Below are 20829 nucleotides of genomic sequence, written 5' to 3'. Positions count from 1 at the left end.
TTTCAAAATAAAAGCTAAACCCACAAGACAACATGGACACAAGACAAAACGAAGCATTATTTCCTGACTATGACAACTTCAAAATGTCATAAAACACGTCATAAGGGGTAAGGCTTCAAAATATGCCAAAAAAAGTCATATTTCAGTTCTGTGCCATGCTCAGAAGCTGTGTGACAAGGAGCAAGGGGAGGGGGGCGCGGGGGACAGTTCACCTCTGGGTCTCTCCCAAATGGAACGGAAAAGGCGGGGGGTGATCCACTGTATAGAGGAGGCTTTTCAAAGCTAAAGTTGATCAAGTCGTACCTGAGGTCAACCATGTCTCAGGAATGGCTCACTGGCCTTGCTGTCATCAGTATCAATCACTCAATAGGGGAGCAAATTTCACATGACGACATTAGTGATGATATTGCATCAAGGAAGGCCATAAAGGTCAGGTTTTAGTTTTAGTTTTTGTTTGCTGCTCTTAGTGCAATAGTGTTATAATTATATTTCCTGTAGTGTGTTTTCATTTGTGTGATGGATTTGTGCTATTCAGAATATTTGTATATTATTCTATTTTTTTATTATTCTAAAATAATAAAATTATATTGCTTTCATTTTATATTTTTGTTATTGGCTGCTTTTGTTATGTGTGATGGTGTATATTTTTTGCCACTTTTATGTATATTGAGTATATTTATTTAATTTCTGAAAACTTTAATTTCTAAATTGTTTTGGCAATGTTGGAGTTGGAGATTGTTATAATATAAATATTGTTATAATAAAACATGGCTGTTTGTGGGTTAGGGGTTAGGGTTTAGGGTTAGGGTTAAAGTTGGGGGGCGCTCGGAGGGGGTTTCACCCAGGGAGTAATTCAGTGTAGAACCGCCACTGCACAGACACTTCCACACATTATATAGCGTGAATTGAGATAACCAAGCAGGTTCATTTCTTTTCGTTTGAATTATTGTAATCCTTTAAAATCCTTATTTATTTATTTATTTTGCTTTAGTAAGTGTGGCATCTCATTGGATTACTTCATGTTTTCTTAATTTTTGTTTTATTTTTATGCCAAAAATGATTGTCCTGAAAGGTCCGGTGCTTTACTCCAGTGCACTTCTACTACACCCTAGGGGCTACACCCTAGTTTTCACCGCAGTGGGCTTCATTTCTTATTCCACTCTAGACGTCTGAGCTATGTTTAAATCACCTACCAGACTGTGGGAACAGGTTAGTTGGTTTTCGTCTGCTCAAATTACAACAAAAACGGAGGAGAGTCTTTTGCCCAGTTTGGCTTTCTTCCCCTTTAAAAACTATGCAGCCCTAGCGGTGGTATTATCTGGGCTCCCTGCAAAAAAAAAAAAAAAAAAAAGTCTGCGGGCTGGAGAGGGAGAGGGGGGACAAGCCGAGCCAGAGACGAGAGATCATGGCGGCACCTCTCGGACGGGACACCCTACCTGACCACTGGTCGTATGGAGTTTGTAGAGATGGCCGGGTCTTCTTTATTAAGTGAGTTGCTTTAACTAGTCAACGCTTACTCCTTTACGAATCATTATTAACGCGGTGTGCAGGTCTTTTTTTTGTTATTGTTGTTTTATTACCGTTCAGTAACAGGTGTCTTTCTTGCAGTGATAAAGCTCGTAGCACCACTTGGCTACATCCACGCACTGGTGAACCGGTTAACTCGGGACACATGATACGGTCAGGTACGCGACAAATTATCAGATTTATGGGATACCAAGCGGGGGACGTCTTTTTTTTTTTTTTTTTTTTTTTTGCTGCAGTGTGTTTTTCTGTCTGTGGCGGGTCGTTCACTGTGTTTCTGTTCCGTCTTACAGACTTGCCAAGAGGATGGGAAGAGGGCTTCACGGACGAAGGAGCCAGCTACTTCATAAAGTGAGTGGCACATGAGCATTCCTGCCTTGCTTAACCGTGTAAAAATTGGCTGGTTGTTTGGGTTTTAAAGTGCTGTGTGTACATTTCTTTTCTGCTCCTTTCATTTCCTTTCTGTCACGGTGGCAGTTTTGACACGTTTGGTAACGTGTTTGAGCTGCAGTCAGACGCTGCTACTATGTTACCGTGAGTCCTTGTTTTATCTAAATGTTTGTAAATGTGGACTGGATGACAAATGACACAGAATCACCACAACATATGGATTAACACACAGGGGTCCCATCTGATAGGTGAAACCAATTATCTCTGGCTGCAGCGGAAAGTGAATGGAAAGTGGCAGTGCTTAGCAGGACAGGAGAGAGGCTATTAAAATTCTCCTCACATCCTCCATGCAGGACCTCTACTCTCTCCATTAGATAGGTGTACAGCCTTGGTGTGTGTGTGTCAGTGTGTGTGTGTCAGAGAGAGAGAGAGAGAGAGAGAGAGAGAGAGAGAGAGAGAGAGAGAGACTGTAAAGGTTGCAGGAGAGGGGTGTGACCATGTGGTGACAGAGATATATGGCATGATTGCATTACTGAAGCAGAGAGGACAGGAATTTCCAAAGTCATAGACCACACTGAAGTTTTTTTTTTTTTTTTATTTGGTCACATTTTTACATTTTTTCCCACAATTACAGTTGTAAGATTCAGGTGGGAAATCAGTGAAAGTCAACACTCTATCAGCACCATGCTGGATTGATGTGAGTTACACTTGCATTTCTGCCTGCAGTTTTTTTTTTATACCATGGGATTTTGTGTGGATTCTGATCAGTTGCTGCCAATGTACAGTGTATCAGACAGTTACTGTGGGAGAAACTAGGACAAAACAGAATCCAGAGAATAATGCAAAAAAGAAGATAAGTCAGATTGACAATGACAAACAGAAAGCCTACTGTAAAACAAAGTGATGACAGACATTCTTCATTGGAGCTGGAGCTTTGTGAATTACAGTTACTCCTCCCACAGTAGCTTGTTTGACGTTTTGTAGTTTCAGTACCCATAGTACTGTCATGGCCCTTTTAGTTTGCCCCATTTGTTCCAGACAGAAGGCTGTATGGAGAGGTTTTATATCCCCATAGCTGCAGTCTTTCTGGGGTTGATAGTTACTAATAAGAGTTCTTTGCCCAACATATTGCTCTGCAGACACCAGTTTGTAGCACTGAATTAACAATACACACACTATTTAATTTTAGCTTTCTACACTCAGCTACAGATAGAACGAGCGTAATAAAAGAGGCATTTTAAAATAAAACCATAAAATGGTTTCATCTAACAAATTTGTTGTTGCTGACACTTATATAGCGTGTAGAATAAAGGTGGTCTTTGTGTTTTTCTCGTTCACTCACTTTTTCTTTGTAAAAAGCAAGAACAATGCAACAGTGAAGTTGTGTGATATATGGTAGCCTAAATGTCAAGGCAGTTAAATCAGCCGACTACTTGTTGCCCAGTTGGCTCGGTGGAAGGATCCTGTTTTGCTCCGGCTCCCTGCTTGTTTCTTTGTTTTTGAGGGGCAATTTCTTGGAGTTGAACAGTGGATAGGAACAAACCAAGACTGTTCTCGTGTTTCGTTAGGCTTATCTTTAGCACAGTTTACATCTTCCGCGTTGTCTCAGTGTTTGAAATAAAGTCAGATCACTGTGTGTTTGTCAGAGTAGCTTGGTGATTACCGGTATTAGAATTTATGATTTAATTGTATCTTGAAAATTTGCTAATAGAATGATACCCTGGTTCACGTTTTAGCATCTCTAAATAATGACAAGGTGAATTTTACAATTTCAGTGAATCACATATATGTGAGCTTGTATCATGTGACTTTGACTATATAAATATTTAACACTAAGTTGTAACATATTAATAGGAAAAATTGCTGTAATATTGATCACAGTATTAATGTTCAGTGTAACCTCAGGTATAAATTTACCTGGGGTAGATGATTGTAAAACTAAAAACCAAAAATGTTGTTAAAACACAGCATTAATTCAGCTGCTGTTAGACAGTTTGATTAATCTTTGCTTAATTCTTGAAGCAGTGTGACTGTGAAGTCTCATGTTGCTATTTAGTGTTCATATGGATAATTACTTTGAGAAACAGCTGATTGGTGTACAGCTTGTGATGGGCACGACCTTTTCGTTACTGTCTTATTCTCGTTGTGGGAGAGTTTATCTCTGGTGGTTTTTATTGATTTATTGCACACATAGATGATGCCAGGTTGTCCCATGATGGTGATACATGGTAATCATAGCAAGCTTTGCTTGAGTCAAGCTTACCTGGCTTTTAACTCCGCCACTCTTATAGCTTATAAGAGTGGCTACACAGTCCTGGTTAATTTATTACCACTTTGGTCTTGCAAATCTGAGTCATGAGTTGGTTTGACAGATTAAAGGTTAAAAACAGCCAACTCTACAGAGATCTTTTAACAGCTTTGCTGCAAGATATACTTTAGTTATTAATTTTACCTGGCAAAGCTCAAACACTGAGACAGTGAAGATGGCTCCAGCTCAATGAAATTTTTCCTTAAAATCATATTTTAAAAATTGGAAGGGGATAGGACAACTTGGACTGTGGCCCCATTTCAGACCATTAAAATCCTCACAAATGTTAGCTTTTGGTTTACAACTGGCTGCAACTCTGCAACAACAGCAATTGCTATTAATCCCACAGGGACAAGCAACATTAGCACTGAGTTCAGGCGTGTTTATTTTCTCGTTCCAGGGTGCAAATCATAGTTCTTTTTGTTTGAATAAAATTTATCTCACACTCATATAATTTTTACTGAAACTACAGACTTAAAGTGGGCAACCAGATATTTAGCACTAAACAAGCAGGTTCTTAGATATAAGATTTAAACCAGTGTTGTCCATCCTGCTTTCCTTCTCTTGGCTGTCCAGGAAGCATACAGCAACAGACTCAAGCAGGACTGAAGTCCACGTGGTGCTGCCGTGACAACGGTCGGCAGATTTGATTGTGTGTTGATGGTGGAATTTAGCTGAGTTGGAGTACAAAGGAGGGATTGTTCAGACGCTACTGCTGTGGCAAAACTCACATTTATTTACACCTCGTCCTGTAGCTCAGCCTGCGGCCTGCAGACCTGAACTACCTGATTAATGTTTGCTGAGGTTTTGTTCAATGTACCAAAAAGTTTAAGTGTGTGGATTTACTAATGATGAAATATAGTTTAAATTAATTACCTTTTCCACAAAACATTTTAGGCGCAATACTTTTGATACACTGACTTTAAAAAATCAATAGACTGAAGTGTGGAAATTATAGGAGGGAATTGTCAAAACGAATGGGAATCTGTGAATCTGGCTGTCATACTTCTGGCAAATCTCCAAGGAAGTGACCCAATTTGAAAATCATTTTCCAAAATCATCCCATATCAATCCCTGAAGATAATATGTGACAAATGAAACAGGTCTGTGCTGCAGGTCTAATGGGTCAATACAACAAATTGGAAATCAAAACAAATCTGAAAATTGACATGTGTAGCAAGGACAAGTGTGTAAAAGCAGGAGAACAGAGTTCTGTTAGGTTTACTGTGCACCACATTACTGACACTCATTGAACATAGAAACATAGGAAAGGTGCAATTCTATAGCTCCCTGAGGGAAAAAATGACCCCACTGAGGTACAATAGTGTCCTTTTGAGGACACAGTTCACATTGTTGAATGGGCTTACATTGCTGTGGGACAGTGCAGGGAGAAGTGTTTGAGATCCACGCTAAAACTCACATAGATTTCACACCAAAAAAGGCGTATTCAGTTTCCATCTCAACTTCATTTACTCTTCATATGTGATAACCCCATCAATATTTTATTATCTCAGATTTTTATTAGTATTTATCCTCTCATTCTCCTGCTGCTTGTTATGTTTTTAGGTTATGCTTGCATTTTTTAACTTGCTGACTATTTTTGATCAGGACAGTGTGAGTTAATTAGCCATGAGATGTTTTGGGAGTTTTCAAGCAGGGCATTTTTATAGATAAAAAAAAAAGTTTAGTATTCCTACGGGCTCTTATCTTAAGGCTGCCTTAATGAAGCTTTTTTTTTTTCTGCAAACACAGCAAATCCATACCTTAATGCAGAGTCCAAAACATCATCATTGCCAAAAAAGATAGGACAAAAAGTAGCTCCAAGGTTCTCAAATGACCTTTGCCCCCCCGATTGTAGATTCTTTTACATGAAAGATATTTATGTGTACTTGTGGGGTTACCTTACCTCAAGAAAAATAACGGTTTGTTAGAAAAAAGTATTTAACTTGAGCTACTTGGGAATTGTTGTTGCTATTGTGCATGTTTTTTTTTTCACTGTTTTCAGTGTCAACTGTACCCTTGACACTGGACATAGACTTTAAAGTGAGATAAAACTTCTCTCTGTGTTTCTTTGTGCAGGACCATTCTGTGTGAGATAACTTCACCACAGTGGATTTAGGATATGAGTTTTGTTTGACAGACAGCACTTTTAAAGTGTTTTCCCAGCTGGTCCTCCTTTGGGCTCAGACAGGAAGACAGTCCAGTTATTTATTTATTTATTTTTTTGTAAAGAAGCAGCAGAAACCTGCTAGTGATGATATGGTGATATGGCTAAGTCATTCACCGCTTTAGAGATGGTCAAAGCTCAGATTAAGACCAAGACTCTGGCTTCAGACTTCATCTTTAAGTACTGATGCTTAACAACATAATTTACTGACATTATTCTAAAATTCAACTGAGTATTACAGATAAGACTAACTACTGTTAGATTTGCTGAACAAACTCATGCACAAAGGGCTGTGCATGCAAAGGGACATTGTCTGGTAATCTGTCGAGTGCCATGGGAAGTAATGAGAAAAGATTGAACATGTATCAATGACTCCCAGTCAGATAGAGATTCGCATTACTCCCCAATGATTTAAGGAGGGCAGTCATAGAAATTGATATCTGTAAATCTGTTGTGCTTTCTGATAGAGTGATCATGTATAAAGTGTGCTTGGATGTTGCAAACAAGCAGGTATGGATGAAATTGATAAAACATTAGGTTTATCCAATTGGAACTTCCTGTCACAGATGTTTCACTTACGGTAATAAGATCCCAGAGCACCTCCAGCTTTCCAACTGTATGTGTGCTCCAGCAGGCAAATAGTAATTACATATTTATATAGTGCAGGTGTTCAGGTCTGCCCTCATACTCAGACACAGTCTCAGTAAATTTACTCTTTCTTACACTTCCGCAGTTTATTTGTTGTGCCTGGTTATTGTGAGAAACCGCTTTGGCACACCTTGCAGACTGTGTTACAAGGGCCAGCTGTTCTTGTTGAACTGCCTCAAAATGGTCCCACAGAGTACTGCAGGAAGCATTTTTATTCTTGAAGCAGTGTCTTTGGACTCTCATCACTTTCAGTGTAGTTTATGTACCTTTGAATTGCAGGGCAAATTACTGTAGGATTCACTGACACTTACTATTCTACAACACCATGAAGCAAAGATGTCACTAAGGTGTCACAGCAATTTTCTGTAGCATTAATAGGGTAGAAAAATTATCTTGAACTTTTTTTACTTACTGTGGATCAGGAAATTTCTAAAATGGGTAACTTCCGTTTTTTTACTGAATCTGCTCTTTGATTGTGAAATTTGCGTTATACCTCTGTCATTGATTTATTTTATATTTGTCTGACAGGTTTCTCTTTACGACAGAAATGCATGATAAGCAAACAATCAGCATAAGAATGTTACCTTTAAAATTAGCAACCAAACGTTATGATTTCATTTCTTATGTTTTGGATTTTTTTTTTTTACTATGGTAAGTCCAAGACACACATCATCATCATCATCACATGAATTTTCCTTTTCTCCCACAATTTTATGTGTAATTTCTGGAAATGGTATTCATCAGCTGGCTAAAATATATATCATTCCTGCAGACGCTTGTGTGCTCGTGTGTAAACACAGTTCAGCCTCTCTCTCTCTCTTTTTTTGCCCTCCCTCAAGCTGTTTGTTGAGACAGTGACCTTCAGCTTAAAATAGACTGTCATTCTTGACAGGCATAATCTGAATGGATCAGCTTACTCTTGCCTTATCTTTGCAAAATAAAGAAATTTGTTTTGGGGGACATTATTATTAGGACATGGGAATAAAAAAACTTTCAGAACAACACTCAGGAAATGATTTCTCAAGTTAGACAGATGAGCTGAACATACATGCAGTCCTTGGTCATCCTTATTGCAGCATCAAAATCCTAGTTTTTGACAAAGTAGCAGCACTGTAGCTTGTGCTGCTCCATTTTAATTGAAGGCCCAGCTTGCACTTCTCTTTGCACCATTGCAGCATGTATGCTGTGCAGGGAATGAAAATACTGAATGAACAGGAACCTTTTTTCTTCAAGAATTCTTTTTTCAGTCTTTGCACTGTCATAAAAATGGCACCCAAAATATTTTCTTGATTTTCTTTTTTACTGATGATAGTGATGGATAGAGTGGAGTGAAGCGATAACTCAATTTCTTTCTTTCTCTCTCTCTGTCTCTCTCTCACACATACACACACACACAAACTGTGTGGAACATTACAAACACTTCATTTCCCTATAGATGTAACCTTGCCTTGATGCATGAATCATTAATCCTGTGAAGATGGCAACAGTGCACATGCTAACATCGTCTATAGTAGCAGATGCAGGGATGCTGAAATTGATGTTAGGATTCATAGCCAAGCAATTGCAAATGGGCAGTTGGTGATGTAGTCAGTCCTCTCATTCTTGTGTGGTGATATATGTTGACCATTTGTCATTATCAGTAGGTCCTTGTAGCGTGTCTATATCGTGTCCAGCTATTATGTTTGTTCATCTATCTTCTCTCCTTGCTTGTGAGGCGGCCTGAACCTTCACTTCAGGCCAGAGCGTTTTATGAACAGAGCTGTGTTGTCAATATCATGTCCACGGTGACTTATTACAAGGCTTGTGACAGTTAGACAATACATACAGTATTGTACTGCCGGGGCCTACAAATAGAGTTATAGGTTAAAGTGGACTGAATAAAGACAGTGAAAACAAAGAGGAGATTGAGAGTGTGGTACAATGTACATTTGTGCCGTAGAATAGAAAGGAAGCTTTCCACCAGGCCTTGTTTGGACTTGCAATATTTAACCCGGGAACCTGCAATGAATGAATACATAAAGAGCTGCAGGCCTGAGGTGTGCTCTGTGTGTTGATATACATTATCTAGAATGAGTCATTCACTGTCCAGACAGCTTGAGCAGGTTGTCCATTCAGAGCTGGAGCAGGAGTCAAAGCAGAAACAGAGCAGAGGAGATGCCCGAGCTGGGATGGGGACCTGCTGTTGCAGTTGCCTGCCCCTTGTTCCGAGGACTGACTTGGCTGATCGTAAAACAGAGCTGGTTGCTGAGCTGGAGCCCTGCAATTTGGAGAAGGAGGGGCAGATTGAGACAAGGTAACACTGGTTTAATGGTATTACACAGTGAAATTTAAGTTGTTGCTTTTTATACACTATTGTTACTGTGATCTGGATTGCTGTAATATGATATGGAAATGTAAAATGGATATCGAAGTGGCATGAAGCATACAGCAGACAAAAGTCTAAATAACTTTTCTTTATTTGCTTGTCATTTCTGACTGTTTTCATGTTGTTAAAGAAGGAATCTCTGCACCTGAGTCATTTCTGCTGCCTCTCTGGAGGAAAGAAAGAGTTTGTATACCCTCCCTGTGATTGAATTCAGATGACAGTTCTTTCTGCCGCATTCTGTCAGAGCCTGAGTGTGACTGGAGCCACTGCAGAGAGAAGCAGGTCCCATACGGTTCTCATCTCACCAGACGGGTGAGAGAGGAAGTGATTAGTTAGCAGCTGCAAAGGTGGAAGATGGATGTTGTATAAACAGGGAAGGTCTTTCTAGAGAGCATATCAGAGTAGTACTCATTTTTATTTTGTCAAACACATTCCAGTACTTGGTGTAAAAGTGATGACCAATATAAAGGTGATGAAATGTGAGAGGCTTATATATCACCAGTGGAAAATCTAATACAGGAGAGCATATTAGTGTTGATTTTCTGCATGCATAGAAAATTTGCATTTAGACAAAAAGCGCTTAGGTTTCAGTGAAGGTATGTCCTTATGGTAGTAAGTTCTGCTATGAGACTGCTCCTTGGCATGTCTTAAAACGATTAACTACATGCTATATAAAAAAAAACCCAAATAACTGTTGTGAAAGTTTAATATGAAAGTTGATGCTCTCAGTGACAAACCCACAGAGAATGATATCAATAGACAGTGATCAGGTTCTCTGTACACACAGATATTTTTCAACATAGCACTTTGAACCTCTATATAGATTTATCTGCTTCATCTTCATTTACTGACTTATCCCACGATTTGTAGTAATAATCGGGCTTTGTGTTTTACTCTATATATATTCCTTAAGGTATATTGTCTGAAGTCTGAATAACCCAGCACTTCAATAAGCTTATGCTCAGTAGCAGATTGAATGTATGAGCTCTGTAAAATGTTTCTCATTGTGGATTACTCGACTGAATATTGCTGTTTTCATTAATGGAATATTGAGTGTGAAAAAGATAAATGAAACAGCCCATCTGGCCACTGCTAGTACGAGCAGAAGGAAGTTAGGGCAATTTCACTCACTGCAGCATTTATTGAACACATTGACCACACAGCTGTGTGAGTTCTCTCAAACCAATCCAATTTAATTTACTTTAGTGCAGAGACGCAAGGCTAATTTCTTATTCATGATCTGATTGATTCTCCTTTTCACTGTTACAAATCTGTGCAATTTGATAATTTTAGATCAGTGTGATCAGCTTTCAACTCTAACCCTAATTTACTTAGTGAGATAAAGCTCGGATTGTGCAGCAAAGATGCGGTGGTGATTTTGGCAGCACATTTATAATCACTGTAACAACAATTTGTCTCATGTTAATGTACAGGCTTATTAGTCAGTGAATCACTGAGACCTGATGAAAGGTGAATGTACAGTGTTTGCTGTCAAGTGCTGTTCTATATGTAGCCACTAGATCCTGCTGTTGAGTCTTTGTCTTTTTTGATAGTTTGATCTGTTTTGCACATTTGTTTGTTTTATTTTTTTTTATCAGGACAGGTAATACATTGAGAATTTAATGAGTTTTACAGACAGAATATTTTACATTCACACCTTCAGTTTGGCATTGCATACTTATTTGACAGCATCTCTTGCCTTTCTCAGTTTAACAACTATGGTATATTTACAAAGCCGCCTTTTTCTGGTTTGATGGGTTTCTGGTTAACTGGGATTTATACAGTGTTATTTCAGCTTCATTTTGTTATACAGCAGCCAGGACTACAACAGTGGAAGTTGGTGATAGAGTGAGTTATGAATGTTGACCTGGCCGTCCATCGTAGGTATCGACCTGAGTCACCCTCATTCAGCCCTCTGCTCTTATCTATATGTCTGTCTGTGGAATATTGAACTGGCACTGCAGTGGCCTGAGCCAGACACTCAGCTAATAGTCTGCCCTCCATCCTCCATCTCTCTCTTCCTCTCTCCCTGGCCAACTGGGATGTGATCTGATAACGAGGATTCAGGGAGAGGCGGAAGGCTCTGGTTGCAGTCAGAGACCAATGTCAGCACTTTACGTTGACTGGGCAACAGAGTGAGGTGAAGACATCTCACAGAACATCTGTAGTCACCAGAAAGAGTGGTGGCATCAGAGTTTCTTAGCAAGTCAGGCCCTTCTCCTTTCCTCTGTCTCCATTCTGTAGGTAAGGATGGAACAATGAAGTGTTATGATTTTATTCTTTCCTGGAGAGTATAGGTAGAGCTATGTACTGGAAGTGCTGGCAGCGTTACTGAGTGATCGAGAGGAGAGAGAGAGAGGGCTGAAACAGCAGTTATACTCCTATCTGACACTGCTCTTTGTGCCCTTTCTAGCACACCCACCTAGCACTGTGCACACAGTTAAAACAGGTTCAGTTAATATGCGTTGAGAGAACAGAAAGGGACACTCCTGGTATGTTGTCTTCAGAATGAGGACAGATTTTAACGCTGGACACTTTTGAACTGCTTTCCACATTTGATCACTAACTGGTAAGTAGCAAAGTAGCAACATGTATGATTGAGAGGGCTATCAGATACTGGGAACATGTTGAATAGAGTAAGGGGGGGATGAATCTATTGCACATTTATACTGAGACAGTAAAAGTCACATGAAAAAATTTAGAATGGTCTGACCAAAATATTGTGTATCTATCCAATATGGTGGAATCATAGTAAAATATGTCCCTCTGAATTGTGATAAATTATAAATAAGCAATGAGTTGAAAGGCTCAAGTAAAGTGCAAGCACCTTAAAACTGTACATATCTGCAGTATTTTTGTAAATGCACTTTGTTACCTTCCACCACTGACTGAGGGTAGTCTGTTTTTATTGATGATCATTCTTGTAGTATTGCAAAACATTCCGTTTTAGGCCAGTTTACAAATCATATTTTTTTTTTTACCTTTATTTGTGTATATTAGAAAATTAGTTATTATGTGCATCCTTTATTTATTGCAGAAACTTTAGAACTGTTCAATTTTCTGGCATTTCAGTTGTTTGCCAATGAAGGGTTGTTGTACGTTTGAATGGCATCCATGTTGCAGATTTTTCACACAGTAGAGTTACTGTAATAGAAGGCTATTGCACAATTCCAGTGGCCACTGGTCATGGTGAGACCCAGAGATCTGTCAGCCTAGTATCATCTTCACAGCACTGAAGAGGTCTTTACTGGTTGAACGAGTGCCTTCAGCTCCTGGGGTATGCTAATGAAATGTGAAGGAGAGTGTAGATGGATGAGAAAGAGCAGCGGAGGATGAAACTCAGGGGATGAGGGCAACAGCAGTTAGATGCATTACTTGCATGTCTGTGTGTGCATATGTGCGTGCAGGTACTGTCAGTTTAATCTGTGAGTTGACTCACAGAAAACATTTTTCACCTGGACCCCTGCTCTCTTTATTTGGTGATAGAAGGCATTTGTAGCATGGCAGAGTCATCAGTCTCCTCAGCTGTTGGGTTATAGCCCAGTCTTCACTTCCATTTCTCAAGTCGTCAGAAGTCTCTCCATCTTACACCCTCTGCTCTTCATCTGATCTGGTTGCAGTATTTCCTATTTAAGCTGTTTACAGTCTCTCATGGTAAAATTACTAAATTCTTTAGATGAGATGTTGTTGGGCACCGACAATGTCCACAATGCAATGTGTATTGTAAATGTAGGAGCTTATTCCTGTGAAAAATAACACATCCTTAGAGATCATCTTTGCACTCATAGGTACATACCTTCAATCATTCCCAGTTGGTACAAAATGGTACCAAATGAAAATTACTTGAAATCCTAACTGTCAAAATAGTATAAAGAGTATAAAGATCAGCACAGGGTATATACTTTATACTGTTATCTGTCATTACGTAATGTGTAACATTTAAGTAGCAGTGCACTTTCACTCACTTTCCCTCCACCACTTCCTCATCTTTCGTTTCCTTACTCGCTACTGTAATTCCTCTTCCTTCCTTCCTTCCTTCCTTCCTCCTCTTTCTTTCTTCCCTCTTCTTGCTCACTGTGCATGCTGCCTATTGCCTGCCTGACTGCAGTGGGAACAGAGCAGAGGGGGTGTCCAGTTCAAGGAAGTGCTCTGACGGCAGAGCTGTGCTGAGGATTGCATACATTCCAAGAGAGCACAGTGGAGGTGAGGAGAGAAGGAGTCCCACTACATGGGGTCCATATGAGAGAAGAGCATATGAATGGCTTATGGCTAATGCCTTGTAGCTGTGGTTTCACCTTGTGCTTTGGGGGCCTCTTACATGATATATTGGCTTGGTTGGCTGGCCTTAATAATACCCATCACAAGCCTGATGCTCGTGAGGACGCGACAGTTCAGTGATTGCCTGTATTTTTAGCTCCACCTCAGCAACCCAACACAAGAGAGGCGGGAAAGAGGATGTTTTGAATGAATCGACGCCACAGTGCTCAGCAGAGGACGTCAGCAACAGCAGCACTACCAGCTGAGAGGAGTACACACACACACATACACACACACACACCCACACACACACACAGGCACCACTGAGAAGAGCAGAGCACAGCAGAGCACAGCAAATCACAGACCTGCGTCTAACATGTTGGGCCAACCAGGACGGTCAGCCTTACACATCCCTTACAAGAGGCAGCCAGTGTATCGGGCGACTCACAGGTGTGTATAACAGCCCCTCTCCCAACACATATGTGGGATTATAATCAAGAGGTGTGTCTGCTAAAGCTCTCCAGTAGCTGCAGGAGAGAAAGTGCTTCGGACAGCATGCTATTAAGTGTTTGTACAAAGTATATGCGCAGGGAGGAGAATTTACATTCATGCTGGAAAGTGTCTTTTGTCTGTTTTTTGGCAGAAAAGGCAGCTGGCTGTTTTGCCTTTTCAAACCTTTGGCTTGTCTGTGGGGAGTGCGTATATTAGCATATACTGAGGGAGCAGTCTTTATAGGAATGAGAAGACGAGAGGGTGAAAGAGAGAGAGAGATGCTCACTGCAGTGCCTCATGATCACAGGTCACTGACTGCTTTGTTGATGTCAGCAGAACTCTGATCTCTCAGGCTGATTATGATGTGCATGGTTAATGTGGGATGTCGCTATAGGTTTGGCTGTACAGAAGGTTTGATGCAGTCCTCTCCACCTCTCAGAGCCAGAGATACATTTCCTAAAGGAATTACATGGGTTTTCCTCTCAGTCCTTAGCACAGCTGCTATTAGGGCCCAGGCCACACACAGACTTACTCAAAGAGACAAACTTTACATATACAGGCTCACACATACAATGTCACATCTGCTTATATTAAACTTCTCAATGCACTGGTGAACTATTTTGTTGTCTTTGTGCTGAAAATGTATGTATTTTGTGTCACTGACTTAAGCAACAGCAATGAGATCTCTAAAGTGTTTTGTTATGCGCCATAGATGGTTAAATTTTACCTATCAGCATCAAAGCAAACTGAACTTGGCGTGCTGCACATGAACATGGTTCAAAATACAGGGATTTTTGTCAGATTTCCAGGTCTATCAACTGGTAACCTACATTTTTTTAAAGCTTTTCTTTGGTTAATTCTATCCCTTTTAATTGGGTTCTGACATTGAAACCATGCCATAGAGTCAACCTTTCACAGATCTATGCAAAAGATATCAAGCTTATTATCATTCTGTCAGGGTCTCGATGTCAGCCGCAGCGATAAGGTTACTTAGCCTATTTATCATTCCTGCATGTGCTCCCTCATCGGTCAGCCCTCCCGCTGTGCTCTCTGAAAAGAGGCTGTGGGCTGTAAACACCAGACCGCAAAATTTCACCTATGAGCAGGAGATAACAGAGATTGACACTGTGGGCCTACTTTGAATCAATATTATTTTCACTGCGGGACATTTATAACCTAGCTCATGTTAAACTAACATCAATAAGCCGCTGGTGGGTTTGGCCAGTCCTGTGTGGTGGTCTGTTTTTAATGGATTATGTAATGTGGCTTTAGCTAGGTCTGGTTCTACTCAGGGTGTTGGATAACATCTGATTTCATGTGTAGTTCACCTAGTCAGTTCCGGCAATGTTGAGTACAGCCCAGTCACACTCAATCCAGCTCATCGTTTGGTCCCTCAGCCATAGGGCGAATTGTGGCCAAAAGCCACAGTGCTTCATTTGTATGCTAATATTGAGGTCATATCTTTGTTACGTGCAGCTTTGAATGGTTAGACTATGCCAGTCTGAAAAATGATGCACCTAAATTTGGTGCAGGGGACAGAATACCCATGGATAAAGGGGAAATGGTCTCAGAGAAAAGAGGTGACCTCTCCCTAACTACAGACATTCTGCACATTTCCAGGGAGACTTAATACTTCTAAGAATAGACATTATAATGATACCAAACAGAAGGTTTAGGTATTTGAGAAGGGAGTAAATTCTCTGTGTATTAAGACCGTGACCTTTTCAATTCCCCAGGTTGTGATTTAGATCAGGCTCGGTGAGTGGGATAGAAATTCCAGGGAGGGGACTGTTCTGGTAAAATCTCAGTCCTGCTGGTGAGTTAGAGTTTTAGAGCTGTGCACCAGATGTGGCCTACCTTCCTCCACTGATGCCTGACTTAATAAGCCTACTAAGTCTCTACAAGCTCTCCCCACTCGCAGGAGACTCAAGAGCTAAGAATAGCCTCTAAATTCAGTTACCCTCTGCCAGCCAAGTGGAACCTCACCTAATTTATTTAATCCATCTGTTTAATTTCGTCGATAAAATGATAATGTGATAGCCTGCATGCTTTAGTAACCAAGAGGGACAGATAGGAGTGGGCTTCAGCTAAATTATTACATAGTGTTTTCATCATTTTTGTTACACTGTGTATTATGTTAAAATAACCATTATTTGCTAACTAATCATGCAATGTGGTGATCAGGTATTTTATGGCAGTCTTTTGATCTAAGCAGGGGAATACTAGAGGATTAATAGGCACTTTAGAGGGTACAGATTGCGAGAGAAAGCACTGATAGGTTTGTGTACAGCATGTTTATGCAAAACAGACCTGAAGCCATGTACATGGTTGAACAGCACAATATAACATTCTAAAAAATCAGTTTGTATCCTAGTAAATGTGTGTTCCTCAGGCCACTGAGGCCTCTGTGTGTGGTGTCTGTGTGTTGTTCATTGCCACTGAGCATTGCAGTCTTGGAGTAGCTGTGTTGTCTTAACCCTGTGTATCTCTGTAATGTAACTCCCCAACGGGAGTGTGGCTGCTTTTCCTCTGTGCTGTGTGTCTGCTCAGATTCTGTAATGAGAACTACAGGAGAGTGGTCCCTCTGAGCCTGGAGCCAATCTGGACACAGTTAGCTCCCAGCAGAGAACAGATATCACACACACAGACACACACACACACACACACACACACACACACACACACACACACACACACACACACACACACACACACACACACACACACACACACACACACACTGTCTGCATATCCTGCAAAGAGTGGCTTGTGAATGGAGGAGAAGATATTTACCAATCTTGTTTTTCTCCACTCATAACACTGAAGCAAACGCTGCTGTAAAGACTGGTCTGCTGCAGTAAAGTATCCTGCGCTATACAAGCTCGGACACCCTCAGGACCAAGATTCTCTGCAGCAAAATTTACCAGACTAATCAAATTTTGTCTTATACAGTAGCTTCTGTGTTTTCGCTCAATTTTGACGATGTTATCAATTCTCGCTGTACCAATTCCAGACGAGTAATCTAATGTAATCAAAGGTCTACCCAATAGATTTGTCTCTTTGTATTCTTTACAAAGCATTTTTCAGTAGTTGGATAATTTGATACTTTCCTCCACTGCCATGTTGCTGACAAAAGCTACCCAATGTCAAAAGAAATCTTTTTTATGTGTGTGTGTGTAGCGGGCAGTGATTGGGGGTAGGAAAAAGGTATTTAGCAGTGGGATGACATAATAATGCCTCTGACATGATTGTGTAAGGGATTTATACTGAATCCGATTGTTAGAGGTTCCAGTGGCTGTTGATCTGCTCTTGTGCTTTTGGACAAAAGCACTGGCAAGTGACATGGGTTTCATGAAGTGGTATTGGAAAACAGGGATTACCCTGGTTCAGATAATGTAATCCTTAAGGATACAATGAAATTCAGTTACACCTGTCCTGTTTTGTTTCTCTACATGATGAAGAGCATATGGTAAAGGGGATGACAGCATGAAGCAGGTGTATCTTCACATCCCTCCGTGCCATGGGATGAATGCCTTGTTTTCATTATAACATTAGTTTATTATTTAACAATATTATTACATTTAAATAGATCAAAACAGTTGTGTTTGAGCTCACTAAGTTTAATTGCCTTGACATCCATCTCTTACAGATATGTTTCCAAGAGCATGTTAACGATTGCAAAAAATGACTGATCCTCCTGTAACAACAGAATTAGCTGCTCTGCCATGCTCACCTGTATGCTTGGTCTCATTAAACAATTTACCCCCAGCGTTTACACCTTCTTGTGCAATTACACCCACAAATATAATGCCATCAGAGCTGTCTAACTAACTGCCAACCCACCTAGTCACCCAGATAGCTAGCTGCCCACCTACCTACCTACCCACTTGCGTGCCTGCCTTATTTTATGGGATGGACACACTTCCATTAATTCCTATTTTCTGTTAGTGTCTAGCTAAGCATAGTACCAGAGCTGTGATATATTAGTTATTCAGGTATTTACAGAAGTCACTCAGATGTATGCTGATGAATTTGATTTTTGTTTAAATAACAGCAAAAGGTAAACTGACATTTCTGTCTGTTTAATCCAGTTTAGTCATATGGTTTGTTATTCAAACATACTGTATTTAGATAATCTCAAAGATTCTCTGTCTATTTTTGCCATGACCGACTGTTACAGTTTGAGTTTTTTGTGATGTTTGATTTATTTTTGATGTTGCAGGATTATGGGGATCAGAGAGCAGACAGATAATCTGACCACAAACATATGCAATTTGTATCTGTGTGTGTCTCAGTGTGTGCACAGGGGAATGTGTGTGTAGTATGACAGGCTGTCTTACTTTAGCAGAATCAGACAGAGTCATGCTGGAGATCATTCATTTGGTACTGTAAAACCTCAGGGAGCAGGCAGCTCTTTTGTGCTTGAACACAAAGAAAAATGCTTGGAGATAGTCTAGACTGATAACTGCAGCTGCATGGGACTTGCACTGAGAACCTGCAGGTAGGCCATCTTTGTTTTCATACACTTGTTCTTTGAGTTACATCTGTTCCTTATGAGACTGATGTCTGCATTTGGAACATGCATATGGCTACTTAGGTATTGATGCTTAGTCTAGTGAACAGCACTGTCTCACAGATGCAAACCATTCTGCTGTACAATGATTAAACCTTTGATGAAGTGAAGGCCCTTGTCTTAGTCTGCTTTTCTTGCCTTACAACTAGTGACAAGGAAGATTATTGTCTTTGATCAGAAAGAAAGAAAAGCTGACTACAAGTTTCTTCACTTTTGTTTTGCAACTCTATATTCTTGGCTTTTTTTTTTCTCTCTTTTTTAATGGCCGCTAAGAGTGATTTGTTGTTTTATTCTAAAGCTGTCATGTGCGACATCTGTGCTGCAGAATTACTGCAGAATTCAAAACAAGCTGCCTCATAAATTCTCTGTTAAACCATAACCTGCAGCATAAGTAGGCACTTCACATGCAGCTTGTAGGAAGCTAGCTAACAGTTATGCACCACCTCCATTGGGAAGGCAGAATCAGTTTTATCATGGGGAGGCTGCTGTGACAGTTCTGACAGTGTTCTTTGAATGAATATCAATGACAAATGCAGTTAAGTGGAAATATGATATAGAGCCTGTTTTCCCAGAATTCTCTCTGTCTCCTCTCCTTTTCCTTTCTTCATCTCTTCTAATTTTGACACGGTTGTTAAAGCAAGACTTTTAACTTTTGCTCTTAATTGGCCTCCTTGAGGTTACTTTGCACTATGTATTTTTCAATGCTCCTCCTATTAAATACATAGAAATTGCATGATAGAACTGTTAAGTATTCCTGGAACTCTCTACAACAATTACACCACAAATAAACATTTGAACCAAATGTGGTGCACCAATTTGAAATGTTACTTAATAACTTCCTTGTGTTATTTTTTTTGTTTGTTTTTGTTTTTTACTTCTTGAACTTCATAACATCACTTCCTTTCATTCCACTTGAAATAAATTTTCTTCACTTTGATCATCATATGATGGCAGGCGTCAGAGCAAAACAAAATATGGCAGTATTGGCTCTATCTCCAGTTAATGGGCAATACGATACAGTGCTCTGCTTCTCTTGAATGCTGTGGTCCTCTGTGTTTTGGCTGAAATTAGATGGAAATATGGGGTGTGTACAGAATGTGTCTGAACTGGGAGGAAATAAATCTTTCTGCCTGGTCAGACTGATTCCAGAATGACTCATTGCCACTATTATGCTCAGCTTTGTTTTGGTTCATTAGTTTCCCAGATTGGAGCTTGTGGTTAAGGACAATGAGTTTGAGTAGAAGGAGTGGGGGACACAATATCTCTTTATCTTGTTTGATTCTTTCTTTGTTATTGTTCAGAACCTCAAGCTCTTTAATATTCTTCATTTTTATTCTGCTGACAGTGCGATGATCGTTTTGCTAGTTAAGCCTCCTACACATAGGTGGAGCTCCCTGAAGGGATTTAGGGGTGAGTCGGTCAAATTCAAATGAATTACCACTGAAATATCTTTCTTGGGGATGTACTAAGAGTTTAGTTCTCATATTTTCAGAGCATACCACTAAGTGTCATTGGCATGTTTTACTAAAAATTGACCAGATTTCAGACATTAGTGAAATTTTTGCCAATGAAAGAGATTATCCAATAGTATTTCACATTCTTTTTCATAGGATTTTGTTGTGCTCTGTTATTACAATGAGGTCTTTTGGTGAATTTGTTTTATTTAGTTATGGATGATAGTGCAGTCAGAGATTTTTCAGCTTTAAAATTTCCCCTCAATTAACATCCCCTTCTGTCCTGCATTGCACAGCTAAGCATTTAGCTGTGTTTGGCTTTGCAATGTGGGTTGGACTTTACATTTAGCTGCTGAGACAAAGTATGCAACACTCAAGCAGATGCTCTAGTTTGGTGTTCTTTAGCCACAGGCAAAAGTGTGCAGTCGCAGATTGTAAAAGAAATCTAACCTACTTTGCCACTTAGATATGATACTTAATATTTGTTTTAATTGTTAGAGTACCATGAGTAGAATTAAAAGGTTCATATTGTTTGATGGTTGTGATAGTCTAGGTCTGTAGCAATCTCAGACAAGACCAGTGTCTCACCTCATTAGGTTGTGCCTCAGCCTGTCTGAATGGCTGACTGATGAAGACTGCAGCATCATATCA

The 20829-nt window shown here is 39.9% G+C and overlaps 1 protein-coding gene across 1 annotated transcript in view; it reads left to right on the top strand.

Moving 5' to 3' along the window:
- Positions 1–1405: 1405 nt before the first annotated feature.
- plekha7b (pleckstrin homology domain containing, family A member 7b) overlaps positions 1406–20829 on the top strand; it is a 63228-nt gene continuing 43804 nt past the window's right edge. Inside the window, exons 1-3 of the mRNA XM_041035542.1 lie at positions 1406–1488; positions 1609–1685; positions 1818–1875. Of these exons, the coding sequence (XP_040891476.1) occupies positions 1406–1488; positions 1609–1685; positions 1818–1875 (218 nt within the window). The remainder of the gene's footprint in view (positions 1489–1608; positions 1686–1817; positions 1876–20829) is intronic.

Source organism: Toxotes jaculatrix, chromosome 1 (assembly GCF_017976425.1).
Source record: "Toxotes jaculatrix isolate fToxJac2 chromosome 1, fToxJac2.pri, whole genome shotgun sequence".
Lineage (NCBI taxonomy): Eukaryota > Metazoa > Chordata > Actinopteri > Toxotidae > Toxotes > Toxotes jaculatrix.
Note: the sequence above shows the minus strand (reverse complement) of the source record. Positions and strands in the feature narration are given on the sequence as shown.